This window comes from Leptodactylus fuscus, chromosome 4 (genome assembly GCF_031893055.1).
Source record: "Leptodactylus fuscus isolate aLepFus1 chromosome 4, aLepFus1.hap2, whole genome shotgun sequence".
Classification (NCBI taxonomy): domain Eukaryota; kingdom Metazoa; phylum Chordata; class Amphibia; order Anura; family Leptodactylidae; genus Leptodactylus; species Leptodactylus fuscus.
In genome coordinates this window covers 96852042-96864979 of record NC_134268.1, presented here as the reverse complement: position 1 = coordinate 96864979, position 12938 = coordinate 96852042, and the positions used below count along the sequence as shown (strand labels likewise).

Sequence of the window (12938 nt, the reverse complement as noted above, 5' to 3'; positions counted from 1 at the left end):
ACACAGTTATTGTATATGGGGAATCAGCATTTTTTAGGCAGTGTGCTACCATCCAAGTGCTATGGTGACAGTCTTTAGTAGCCAACTTGATCTACTTCTTGCAGTTCAGCGTTATAATTTTTTACTCCATATTACAATGGGTTCTTTTGCAATACTATTGAAATGTTATGTTATAGAATTATAAACATAATGAAGATTATATACTTTATAGATCTCAGTAGTTCACTTGTACCTCTTCGCTTCACAGGAGAGGCAGAAACAGCTGGAGAGCATGGGGATTTCTCTCCAGTCTTCTGGTATTAAAGTTGGTGAAGACAAATGTTACCTGGTCAACCTAAACGCCGACCCGGCACTTAATGAACTCTTGGTCTACTATTTAAAGGTGAGGGGATGGTCTGAACATTTCTTTTTTCTTTATCTGCGCAATTCCTTCTGCTTTTTATCAGGTGATGTTGATGCTGTCACGAGTCTTCTGCCAGCGAGGCACTACATTGATCCAAAGTATGCACCTTTGTAGAATATACATTTTCCTTGCCTTTGTCAGTAACACATTTCACACGAATGGAAACTCCATCATTCCAGTTTGGCATTTTAGTATGCGATTTGTCAGAAACCCGTACAATTTTATATATGTACTAAGTGCGGGGTTATGGATATAGCTGTCTATGATGACTCGCTCTTGCTTTATCACATTTTCAGAAATGTGCTTTGTAAATCAAGCTAGGTCATAAAACCTGTATAATTATAAGAAATGATGACTAAAGTAGATCATGATCATAAGTGTTACAGAATGAATCATTCTTCAGTCATCGTGTTTGAGAAGATTGTTTTATAGACACCTTACATGAGCAAAAGTTTTTACGACAATCTGTTTCCGTAGAATGAAATGTTCTAGATATGGACCTCATAGAGTAGTATAATACTGCTATATTTTGCTGGAGAACGTTGGCTTTATATTCATGAAGCTTTGTTAAACAGCAAGATACGGTATGGGGTGTAAACCCTAAATGGATGGAGATGCTTGTTATAGAGTACCTGTAAAGTTTTGGCAGGAAATAGGAATGATGGAGTTACCCTTTAACTTTTTACACGTGGATGCCATTGGTGCATACATTTCTCAGTGGGGGCTTTTTCAAACTTTTGTGTAAAAAAAAAAAAAAAAAAAAAAAAAAAAAAAGGAATATTTTTGTAATTGTAGTGATTGGAAATTTTAGGAATGGGACTAGCCTGTCACATTCCCAGGAAGAGTATATACTATTCCTGAACAAATTCAGTTATGTCTTATATTCTTCTTTATACTTTGTATAGTAAAGGGTAATAGGAGAGATCTTAGTGACAGATTCCCAGGAGAAGTATACATGGGGTTCCGCGAGTTTGACAGAAAAGCAACTTGGGAAGAATATGCAAATCTGTCTTCCCTGATGTAAGCCTATCTTCCTTGATGTAGTTGGGAAGACAGAATTCCAGTGAAATAACCCAATAAAGGTGGTCTCGATTGAGAGACTATACCTGGTAATAATCCCAGCGTCATTGCAAAACAAAGGCCTCTTGGAAGGTCGTGCATGATGCAAAAGGGAGCAACCTTTATTGGGTTATCTCACTGGAATTCTGTCTTCCCAACTACATCAGGGAAGATAGGCTTGCACATTCCAGTGAGCGCCCTCTATTGGTTTGCAATACTGAGGCAGCATCTGACTTCCTAATTACATCAGGGAAGACAGATTTGCATATTCTTCCCATGGTCCTTTGCAAAGTGGAGTGCTAAAGGCTTAATGAGTCTCCACACACCTATATGGTGGTCTCTCCCCAAGGAATGACAATATCCCCTTAAGAAAAGCAACTGTATGAGAGCTAACATTGTTGACCACAATAGTTCTCAGACCACTATATCTGGTTCTAAAAGCTGGATGCAACATAGGTAAACTGTATAGACAGGTCATATAGTGAGATTTACGTACTATAATGGAATTGGATTGTCCAACTCTTGGTCTCTACTGCAACTAATCACAGGCCTAAGCTGTGACCTCTTCACAAACAGCATGTCCCCGCTGAGGCCAGTTAGTTATGTGCTGTTTGTGAAGATGGCACTGCTGAAACCTGTGAATGGCTGTAGTGGAGACCTGACCTTAAAACGGGACATCACGGCTGACATCAGTCAGGACCTATAAACAAAACCACTTATTAAAATGTATACAATATATGCTATATACATGATCTGACCTGTTGTAGATATACAGTCCTATGAAAAAGTTTGGGCACCCCTATGAATCTTAATCATTTTTAGTTCTAAATATTTTGGTGTTTGCAGCAGCCATTTCAGTTTGATATATCTAATAACTGATGGACACAGTAATATTTCAGGATTGAAATGAGGTTTATTGTACTAACAGAAAATGTGCAATATGCATTAAACCAAAATTTGACCGGTGCAAAAGTATGGGCACCCTTATCATTTTATTGATTTGAATACTCCTAACTACTTTTTACTGACTTACTGAAACACAAAATTGTTTTTGTAACCTCACTGAGTTTTGAACTTCATAGCCAGGTGTATCCAATCATGAGAAAAGGTATTTAAGGTGGCCAATTGCAAGTTGATCTCCTATTTGAATCTCCTCTGAAGAGTGGCATCATGGGCTACTCAAAACAACTCTCAAATGATCTGAAAACAAAGATTGTTCAACATAGTTGTTCAGTGGAAGGATACAAAAAGCTGTCTCAGAGATTTAACCTGTCAGTTTCCACTGTGAGGAACATAGTAAGGAAATGGAAGACCACAGGGACAGTTCTTGTTAAGCCCAGAAGTGGCAGGCCAAGAAAAATATCAGAAAGGCAGAGAAGAAGAATGGTGAGAACAGTCAAGGACAATCCACAGACCACCTCCAAAGAGCTGCAGCATCATCTTGCTGCAGATGGTGTCACTGTGCATCAGTCAGCAATACAGCGCACTTTGCACAAGGAGAAGCTGTATGGGAGAGTGATGAGAAAGAAGCTGTTTCTGCACGTACGCCACAAATAGAGTTGCCTGAGGTATGCAAAAGCACATTTGGAGAAGCCAACTTCATTTTGGAAACAAAGATTGAGTTGTTTGGTTATAAAAAAAGGCGTTATGCATGGCGTCCAAAAAGAAACAGCATTCCAAGAAAAACACTTGCTACCCATTGTAAAATTTGGTGGAGGTTCCATCATGCTTTGGGGCTGTGTGGCCAATGCCGGCACCAGGAATCTTGTTAAAGTTGAGGGTCGCATGGATTCCACTCAGTATCAGCAGATTCTTGAGAATAATGTTCAAGAATCAGTGACGAAGTTGAAGTTACGCCGGGGATGGATATTTCAGCAAGACAATGATCCAAAACACCGCTCCAAATCGACTCAGACATTCATGCAGAGGAACAATTACAATGTTCTGGAATGGCCATCCCAGTCCCCAGACCTGAATATCATTGAACATCTGTGGGATGATATGAAGCGGGCTGTCCATGCTCGGCGACCATCAAACTTAACTGAACTTGAATTGTTTTGTAAAGAGGAATGGTCCAAAATACCTTTATCCAGGATCCAGGAACTGATTAAAAGCTACAGGAAGCGACTAGAGGCCGTTATCTTTGCAAAAGGAGGATCTACTAAATATTAATGTCACTTTTCTGTTGAGGTGCCCATACTTTTGCACCGGTCAAATTTTGGTTTCATGCATATTGCACATTTTCTGTTAGTACAATAAACCTCATTTCAATCCTGAAATATTACTGTGTCCATCAGTTATTAGATATATCAAACTGAAATGGCTGTTGCAAACACCAAAATATTTAGAACTAAAAATGATTAAGATTAATAGGGGTGCCCAAACTTTTTCATAGGACTGTATTTGAACACATGTAATAAAGACTAAATTACACACCTGAAAAAAAAAATTAAGGAAACTTTTAAAGTCTTAAAACATCCAACAACATCTGATGGCATATGGTGTTCAGTGAGATCTCCACCTAGACCTGGATGAAGATATCAGTGAGCTCTTGGACAGTCTGTGGGGATAATTGTACTGATTCATAATGTCACAGAGGTTATCAACTGGATTTAGGTCTGGGGGATGTGTGGGCCCGTCATTGGTTTCAATGCCTTCATCATACAGGAAATGCCTATACACTAGGGCCACATGAAGCTAGCCATTGTCTTGTACCAAGGGAAACCCAGGGACCCTTCTGTTCCTCTTTGCAAAAAGTAGCAGATACCAGTCCAGCTGCTGGGTTGAGTTAATTCTATGGCCCTGTCCATCATCTATATCCTAGTATACACTCACCGGCCACTTTATTAGGTACACCTGTCCAACTGCTCGTTAACACTTAATTTCTAATCAGCCAATCACATGGCGGCAACTCAGTGCATTTAGGCATGTAGACATGGTCAAGACAATCTCCTGCAGTTCAAACCGAGCATCAGTATGGGGAAGAAAGGTGATTTGAGTGCCTTTGAACGTGGCATGGTTGTTGGTGCCAGAAGGGCTGGTCTGAGTATTTCAGAAACTGCTGATCTACTGGGATTTTCACGCACAACCATCTCTAGGTTTAACAGAGAATGGTCCGAAAAAGAAAAAACATCCAGTGAACGGCAGTTCTGTGGGCGGAAATGCGTTGTTGATGCCAGAGGTCAGAGGAGAATGGCCAGACTGGTTCGAGCTGATAGAAAGGCAACAGTGACTCAAATAGCTACCCGTTACAACCAAGGTAGCCAGAAGAGCATCTCTGAACGCACAGTACGTCGAACTTTGAGGCAGATGGGCTACAGCAGCAGAAGACCACACCGGGTGCCACTCCTTTCAGCTAAGAACAGGAAACTGAGGCTACAATTTGCACAAGCTCATCGAAATTGGACAATTGAAGATTGGAAAAACGTTGCCTGGTCTGATGAGTCTCGATTTCTGCTGCGACATTCGTATGGTAGTGTCAGAATTTGGCGTCAACAACATGAAAGCATGGATCCATCCTGCCTTGTATCAACGGTTCAGGCTGGTGGTGGTGGTGTCATGGTGTGGGGAATATTTTCTTGGCACTCTTTGGGCCCCTTGGTACCAATTGACCATCGTTGCAACGCCAAAGCCTACCTGAGTATTGTTGCTGACCATGTCCATCCCTTTATGACCACAATGTACCCAACATCTGATGGCTACTTTCAGCAGAATAATGCGCCATGTCATAAAGCTGGAATCATCTCAGACTGGTTTCTTGAACATGACAATGAGTTCACTGTACTCCAATGGCCTCCACAGTCACCAGATCTCAATCCAATAGAGCATCTTTGGGATGTGGTGGAACGGGAGATTCGCATCATGGATGTGCAGCCGACAAATCTGCGGCAACTGTGTGATGCCATCATGTCAATATGGACCAAAATCTCTGAGGAATGCTTCCAGCACCTTGTTGAATCTATGCCATGAAGAATTGAGGCAGTTCTGAAGGCAAAAGGGGGTCCAACCCGTTACTAGCATGGTGTACCTAATAAAGTGGCCGGTGAGTGTATGTCCCATGCTATTGAGCTGGTGCTGGGAGACATGTAATGGCCATCCTAGAATAGCTGTACTACCTGTGCAATGTAAATTGGCTTCAGGAACCACCTTGTGCTACCAGTAGTGTCAAGGACACTAACAAAACTGAGAAGAACCAGGAAGGATAAGTAGATATGGTGCATTGCCTCTAATTTTTTTTTTTTTTTATTAGTAGATTGTGAGCCCCATATAGGGATCACAATGTACAATTTTTTTCCTATCAGTATGTCTTTGTAGAATGGGAGGAAATCCACGCAAACAAGGAGAGAACATACAATCTCCTTGCAGATGTTGTCCTTGGCAAGATTCGAATCCAGGACTCCAGCACTGCAAGGCTTCTAATACTTTACAAGTGTCAACACTATACTAAGAGAGCGCAGATAACAATATATATATCTATATTTATCTTGTTATATCAGACACCTCTTTTAAATATGTTAAATGTTATGTTTTAAGCTGACTTCTCACAATATATTTTGGTAGTCTGCATTTTTGAAGAGACATACAATAGAACCTACATTTTTATGTCTATCAGATTGCACTTAAATGCCTGAGCTATTGAATTTCATGGCCAACAAGTACTAAGACCTTGTTAGAGAAACATAAGGGTGGTGATGATAAAATATGGAATAACAAGATACTCATATACTGTTCTTGCACAGGGGCCCTCTACTGTCGGTGTTTGGGAGAGTGGTGACAAAATTGGTTCCCTATGGGGTCATCCGTTGATGCCAAGTGGCTTTCTCATCTTGAAATAATGACTTTTTTTCTTTAGGATAGGGAAACTTACACAGAATTCTTTCACACAAACAATCTAGTTTCCACAGTGGCTCGACTTAATATATAATACTTTGAGTAATAATTTGTTTTCAGATGTTGAGTGCAACATATATTACCTGTAGCATACTGTATTTTATGCATATGTTTGTCGTTCAACACTAGGATGAAAATCTCATGAAATATGAATACACATACAACTCAATGTATACCAAATGAACCTCCAGATTACTTTTAAGGGCCATTCACACGGAGGAAAATGGTGAGGAATTTGGTGTTGAATTTCAGTGCTGAAAAAAAAGCCTCCCATTGAAGTCAACGGGAGTCTTTTTTTTCAACGCTGAAATTCCACAACAAATTCCTCACCATTTCCCTCCGTGTGAATAGACCCTATCATGGAAACTAGTACTATATGTATAGCCCTGGCTTTGCTGTAAGAAGTCTGATGTATTGTTAGTCTAGTATAAGGAATAACCCAAAAGTCAAGCTGAGCATGTGTTTGAATCATATCAAAATATTTGACTCTTATTTTTTACAGGATCACAACAGAGTGGGTGCTGACACATCTCAGGATATTCAGCTGTTTGGTATTGGGATTCAGGCTGAACATTGCGTGATAGATATGGCCTCTGATGGGGAAATTTCTCTTACACCAAAAGAAAATGCACGGTAAGCAGAACAAATGACAACTAGAACATATTGTATTGAATTAAAGGGGCTCTATCACTAGATTTTCGTGTTTTTAGCTAAAGATATGCCTGAATATCTTTTAAAAAGGCTGATCGTTTGTAGAAGGTTCCCCCCTCCCCCCCCGTTTTTGTTAATTACCGTGGAAATCGATATGCAAGCTCCATCGTGTACAGTGGGCGTTCCGTGCACCCCCTTGTTTCATATCTTCTGGACGCCCACCGCTGCCTCCAAGCCCTCCTCCTACTGCTTGGAGGGGGTGAATAAGCAGGTGGAGGGCTCAGAGGCAGCAATGGGCGTCCAGAACGTATGACGCGAGGCTGTGCATGGAACGCCCACTGTGCACGGTGGAGCTGATTTGCATATCGATTTCCATGGTAATTAACAAAAACGGGAGGCCTTTCTACAAACGATTAGGCATATTTTTAGCTAAAAACTTTAAAATCTACTGATAGAGCCCCTTTAAGTCAGAAACCTCAATATTAGAAGCCTAGAAATACTTACAATAATTGATATTTCAGGTATTTGTTTCAACTTAACCCATCGTATGTTATCATGGCTGCACAGATATTATTATCCTAGTTATTAATGCTTCTTGAGTAGAATACCTCTGTACATATAGACCATGGCACAAAGTAGATTTCTGTTCAGTTATAGTAGAGGTCTCTGTCACCTATATAACCAAACTGTCAGTATGTACTTTCCTGTTATGTGATATTAAAGTGAAACACTGAATGTAGAACTGCAGCAGCATCCCCCTACCTCCTCCCTGTCTCCTGCTTACTGAATTGATTGTTTGGTGACTAAGAATTGTTCTGAACGTTCATAGAGAGACTGAAAGCAGTCGAAGTGACAAGACAAACCACAGATTTTCATATATACTATACTAATGTATATAAAAATTCATGTGCTACTGAAAATTAAAATTCTAACCATAGATTTAGATGTAAGCTAAGTACCACATGAAGGAAACTCATAATCCTTCAATTCACAATGTGGATTTTTTTAAAAAAAAATTTTAACTTTGAATAAAAACAACAAAAGTACAAAACAAGAGAAACACATGTATTTATTTCATGTTTTGACTATGAACAATTCACATTGGTTGGAAATGATTCTATCTGGAAACATTTTTCCGTGAATTCTCTACATAGAGCAGTCTGTTGTGATATTTGTTTTAGTCAATGTACTAAGAAATTACAACCAGTTTATATGTTCTGTATTAGTGCAGATGGTGTCTGTGCTGGAATATATTTCTCTCAGGCCATTGTAGTCAGTAGGCCAGACCATCGAGTTCGGCTCCTCTGATTCCAGAGCCTGACTTTGGCTCTGACTCCAACTCCTTCATAAGTGGCTGACCACCATGATCAGACACAAGCAGTAAAAATCTTCTAATTCATTAAGAAGCTAGTTTCTGAATACATATATACACAAATAATGCATCTACTTAATCATACAGTACCAATATTTGTATAATATCATTAAGAATAATTAATAATGTAATTTTGAAGCTTGGAACCTAAATTGGCCCTGACTACGATTCCAACTGTAGACTCCACAGTCCTTAGCTGCAGTACTGCTTGCTGTTGGAAAGTATACAGCCCTGCATGCTGACCTTATGGCTACTATTGAAATGTTTTGTACAGAATTGATACTATGTAATATCTCTTGTAGCAACTTTATAGTTGTAAGTTATAACTCCATATAGTAACATGTAGGTGTACTGTGTATGAATGTTCTATCTCATTCACAGGGAGTGGTTGTAAGTAGGCAGTGAATGTCCTGCTTTAAATCCAGACCCTTTGAAGTTGTGTTAATTCCTCAAACCTCTCCATTAATAACAGGCGTCATCTGCTTAATGGACCTGGGTCCTCCTGTGCTCCAGGCATCAGTTAGCTGGGGTTATTATACTGGGGTTATTAAAAATCTGCAGAGTAAGATCATCTCCATAACTTGCTGTGTGAAGCTGCTGTTTAAGATGACAGTGGAATTGTTAAGGTTGATAATTGAGTGGCCAAGTGTCCTTCGGGGGTTGTTAAATGTAACCCTACTGGCCAGATGAGCGATTGTACTGTATGCCTCCTTTCTTTACTAGGCGCCAGGCAGCTAGATTTATCTGCGTGATAATGGATACTCCGAGCTCACTGAGCCTGCCATCAATTCTCATGTAAATGAGAAATCACAGTAAATAGTTGTTTAATGGTAAATCTTTGGATGTCACAAAGGTTTACTAACCAGACACATGCATTTATATCCTTTATGATAGCAAAGCATGGCTGAATGTCTTCTTGCAAAGTCACGGTGTGCTGTATTTTCTTTCTTTGTCAATCGATTATGTTCCAGGCATCAGCTTGAATTTCTGGTCCAGGAAGGAGCTAAGTTACAATAGACATATTTGGCTCTATGAGGCCTCTTAAAATGGCCCCACCCCCTTCAAAACCTATCCTTTCTATTGAAATAGGTCTTCAGGTAGAGCAGGTACATGTTTTACTAATTGCTGCCTGCAGATAATATTATGGACAGCTAGCTGCTATGTATTTATATTACTCCCAACTGAATAGATGTATATGTAGTGAATGTCCTCTAGCGATCGGGGGTAGCATGTAGATTTTTTGTTTAATTTCTATAGTTCTGTGAAGGAAGGGCATCTGCTTATAGTCAGGAGTGTGACGATAGGAGGTGCAGAGGTAGCAGTCGCTATGGGGCTCTGAAGGTCCTTTTGCTACGTAAAATATACCACTAAATGGCAAAAGGTAAGCAGGGGTGCCATTACAGATTATGCATTGAGACCTAAGAGCTTCAAGTCATGTCTCTGCTTGTTGTGCTGTTTATAGGGGGGAAGGGGACTTTTCTGGCACTATATATGAGGTGCTCAGAGGGTGCTATTTAAGAAAACACTACCTTTTCATCCAGATAGGAATTTATTTGCCTTTCTTGACACATAAATAAGGAAGTAGAGATTTTTGATTTCATCAAGATGTATCATGGACAAAACCATTTTTCTCCATCGGAATAATTTCTTTGTAGAAGAGTTACAGTATTACTGTATATGGAATGATGTCTGTATTACCGCACAATTACGTCTTACAGTATATAGCAAATGGAATGTGGTGTTGAAATCTGAGTCTTATTTTAGTGCCAACCTCTTCTCGCTGTATCTAATTTCACATGATCCTATGTCTGTACAACATTGTGAAGCTTAAACAAAAATGGCTAAGAGTTTTCCTTAAACAAAAGGGCAGCGGGCTGTCATTCCCAGCTCAGTGTTTCACAGTCATGTTTTGCAATAGCATGTCTGACATATGAGCTAAGACAATAGCCTAAGGCTGAAAGCTGAACTGTGCCAGCCAGGGTGTGAGCCAGACAGCAGGGTTATAGACTGTAAGAGAAGCCTAGAGGAGGAGTGGGGTGGCAGATGGAAGGAGTGACACACATGACAGGAATGAATAGGAAGCAGGAGAGGAGGAGGAGGAAGTGCAAAGCTCTTTGGATGTCTTCAACATTTCTTTTGGCAGATTATGAAAGCAAATCCATTTTTCTACATGTAACTGATGTTCCTGTTACCTTCCAAGACTTCCTCTGGATACCCTCTAATGATATCATTTAGTACTTAATGTTTGACAGTTACATAATGATCAAAAGAGGAAGGGGGCATGGAAGATGAAGTAGGGAGGCATGGAAGATGAAGTAGGGGGGCATGGAAGATGAAGTAGGGGGGCATGGAAGATGAAGTAGGGGGGCATGGAAGATGAAGTAGGGGGGCATGGAACATGAAGTAGGGGGGCATGGAAGATGAAGTAGGGGGCATGGAAGATGAAGTAGGGGGCATGGAAGATGAAGTAAGGGGCATGGAAGATGAAGTAGGGGGCATGGAAGATAAAGTAGGGGGCATGGAAGATGAAATAGGCATGGAATTTCAGAAAGTAGCCCCCAACTGCTTTATTACCCTACTAGCATTAATGAGGAATTAGTAACGGATTATCTATCTATCTATCTATCTATCTATCTATCTATCTATCTATCTATCTATCTAATCTAATCTAGAAATGCAGTAAACTTAGTGAAGGGGAGTTTTTTGCAGGGTAATAACATGGTGGGCTACCTTTTAGTGTTCTCTCTATCACTGCTGGGTTCTGTGCATAAGGAATGAAAGCTTTGGCAACACACATGCAACCATACTGTGCGCTGTTGGTGTCCTCTGTACAGAGCTGTTCACCCCTAGAATGCTATACATATGAATGAAAAATCTTCTTTGCAGTCTTACTGATTTGAAGGATATATATCCTACTAATATTATAAATGTGAAAGTTTGTGTGTTTGGATGTTTGTGAGTTTGTATGTTTGTTCCTCAATCACGCTAAAATGCCTGGACGGATTTGCGTGCAATTTTCCACAAACATAGTTTTCCCTTAGGATTGAGTCACAGGCTACTTTTGGTGCCACTAAACAACATGGCTTCCTAGCAGGAGACTCACAAAAGCAGGACTCCTAGCCCCAGCTATAGACTCACACACACTGCCTGGCATTTCCTGCCTCAACCTGCCTGCACACTCCTTACTGTCACCTCAGGAGTAGCCCTCACTCTACTCACATTTACATATAGCTTTCCACTATATAAACACATCACATTGTAATTACATGTATCTCCTATCACTGCTATATACAGTACCTGATACATATATTACATATATACCCCTGTACACAGGCTGTATATACTATATAATTACATGTATTACCTATCACTGCTATATACAGTGCCTGATACATATATACCCCTGTACACAGGCTGTATATACTATATAATTACATGTATTACCTATCACTGCTATATACAGTGCCTGATACATATATACTCCTGTACACAGGCTGTATATACTATATAATTACATGTATCTCCTATCACTGCTATATACAGCGCCTGATACATATATACTCCTGTACACAGGCTGTATATACTATATATTACATGTATTACCTATCACTGCTATATACAGTGCCTGATACATATATACTCCTGTACACAGGCTGTATATACTATATAATTACATGTATCTCCTATCACTGCTATATACAGCGCCTGATACATATATACTCCTGTACACAGGCTGTATATACTATATATTACATGTATCTCCTATCACTGCTATATACAGTGCCTGATACATATATACCCCTGTATACAGGCTGTATATACTATATAATTACATGTATCTCCTATCACTGCTATATACAGTACCTGATACATATATACTCCTGTACACAGGCTGTATATACTATATATTACATGTATCTCCTATCACTGCTATATACAGTACCTGATACATATATACTCCTGTACACAGGCTGTATATACTATATATTACATGTATTACCTATCACTGCTATATACAGTACCTGATACATATATATTCCTGTACACAGGCTGTATATACTATATATTACATGTATCTCCTATCACTGCTATATACAGCGCCTGATACATATATACTCCTGTACACAGGCTGTATATACTATATATTACATGTATCTCCTATCACTGCTATATACAGTACCTGATACATATATACTCCTGTACACAGGCTGTATATACTATATATTACATGTATCTCCTATCACTGCTATATACAGTACCTGATACATATATACTCCTGTACACAGGCTGTGTATACTATATAATTACATGTATTACCTATCACTGCTATATACAGCGCCTGATACATATATACCCCAGTACACAGGCTGTATATACTATATAATTACATGTATCTCCTATCACTGCTATATACAGTACCTGATACATATATACCCCTGTACACAGGCTGTATATACTATATATTACATGTATTACCTATCACTGCTATACACAGTGCCTGATACATATATACTCCTGTACATAGGCTGTATATACTATATAATTACATGTATCTCCTATCAC

The 12938-nt window shown here is 39.6% G+C and overlaps 1 protein-coding gene across 7 annotated transcripts in view; it reads left to right on the top strand.

Moving 5' to 3' along the window:
* KIF13A (kinesin family member 13A) overlaps window positions 1–12938 on the top strand; it is a 167369-nt gene that overhangs the window by 98842 nt on the left and 55589 nt on the right. For all 7 annotated transcript variants that reach the window (XM_075270884.1, XM_075270885.1, XM_075270888.1 and 4 more), the window contains exons 13-14: window positions 248–382; window positions 6855–6985. In XM_075270884.1, coding sequence (XP_075126985.1) covers window positions 248–382; window positions 6855–6985 — 266 coding nt within the window. The remainder of the gene's footprint in view (window positions 1–247; window positions 383–6854; window positions 6986–12938) is intronic.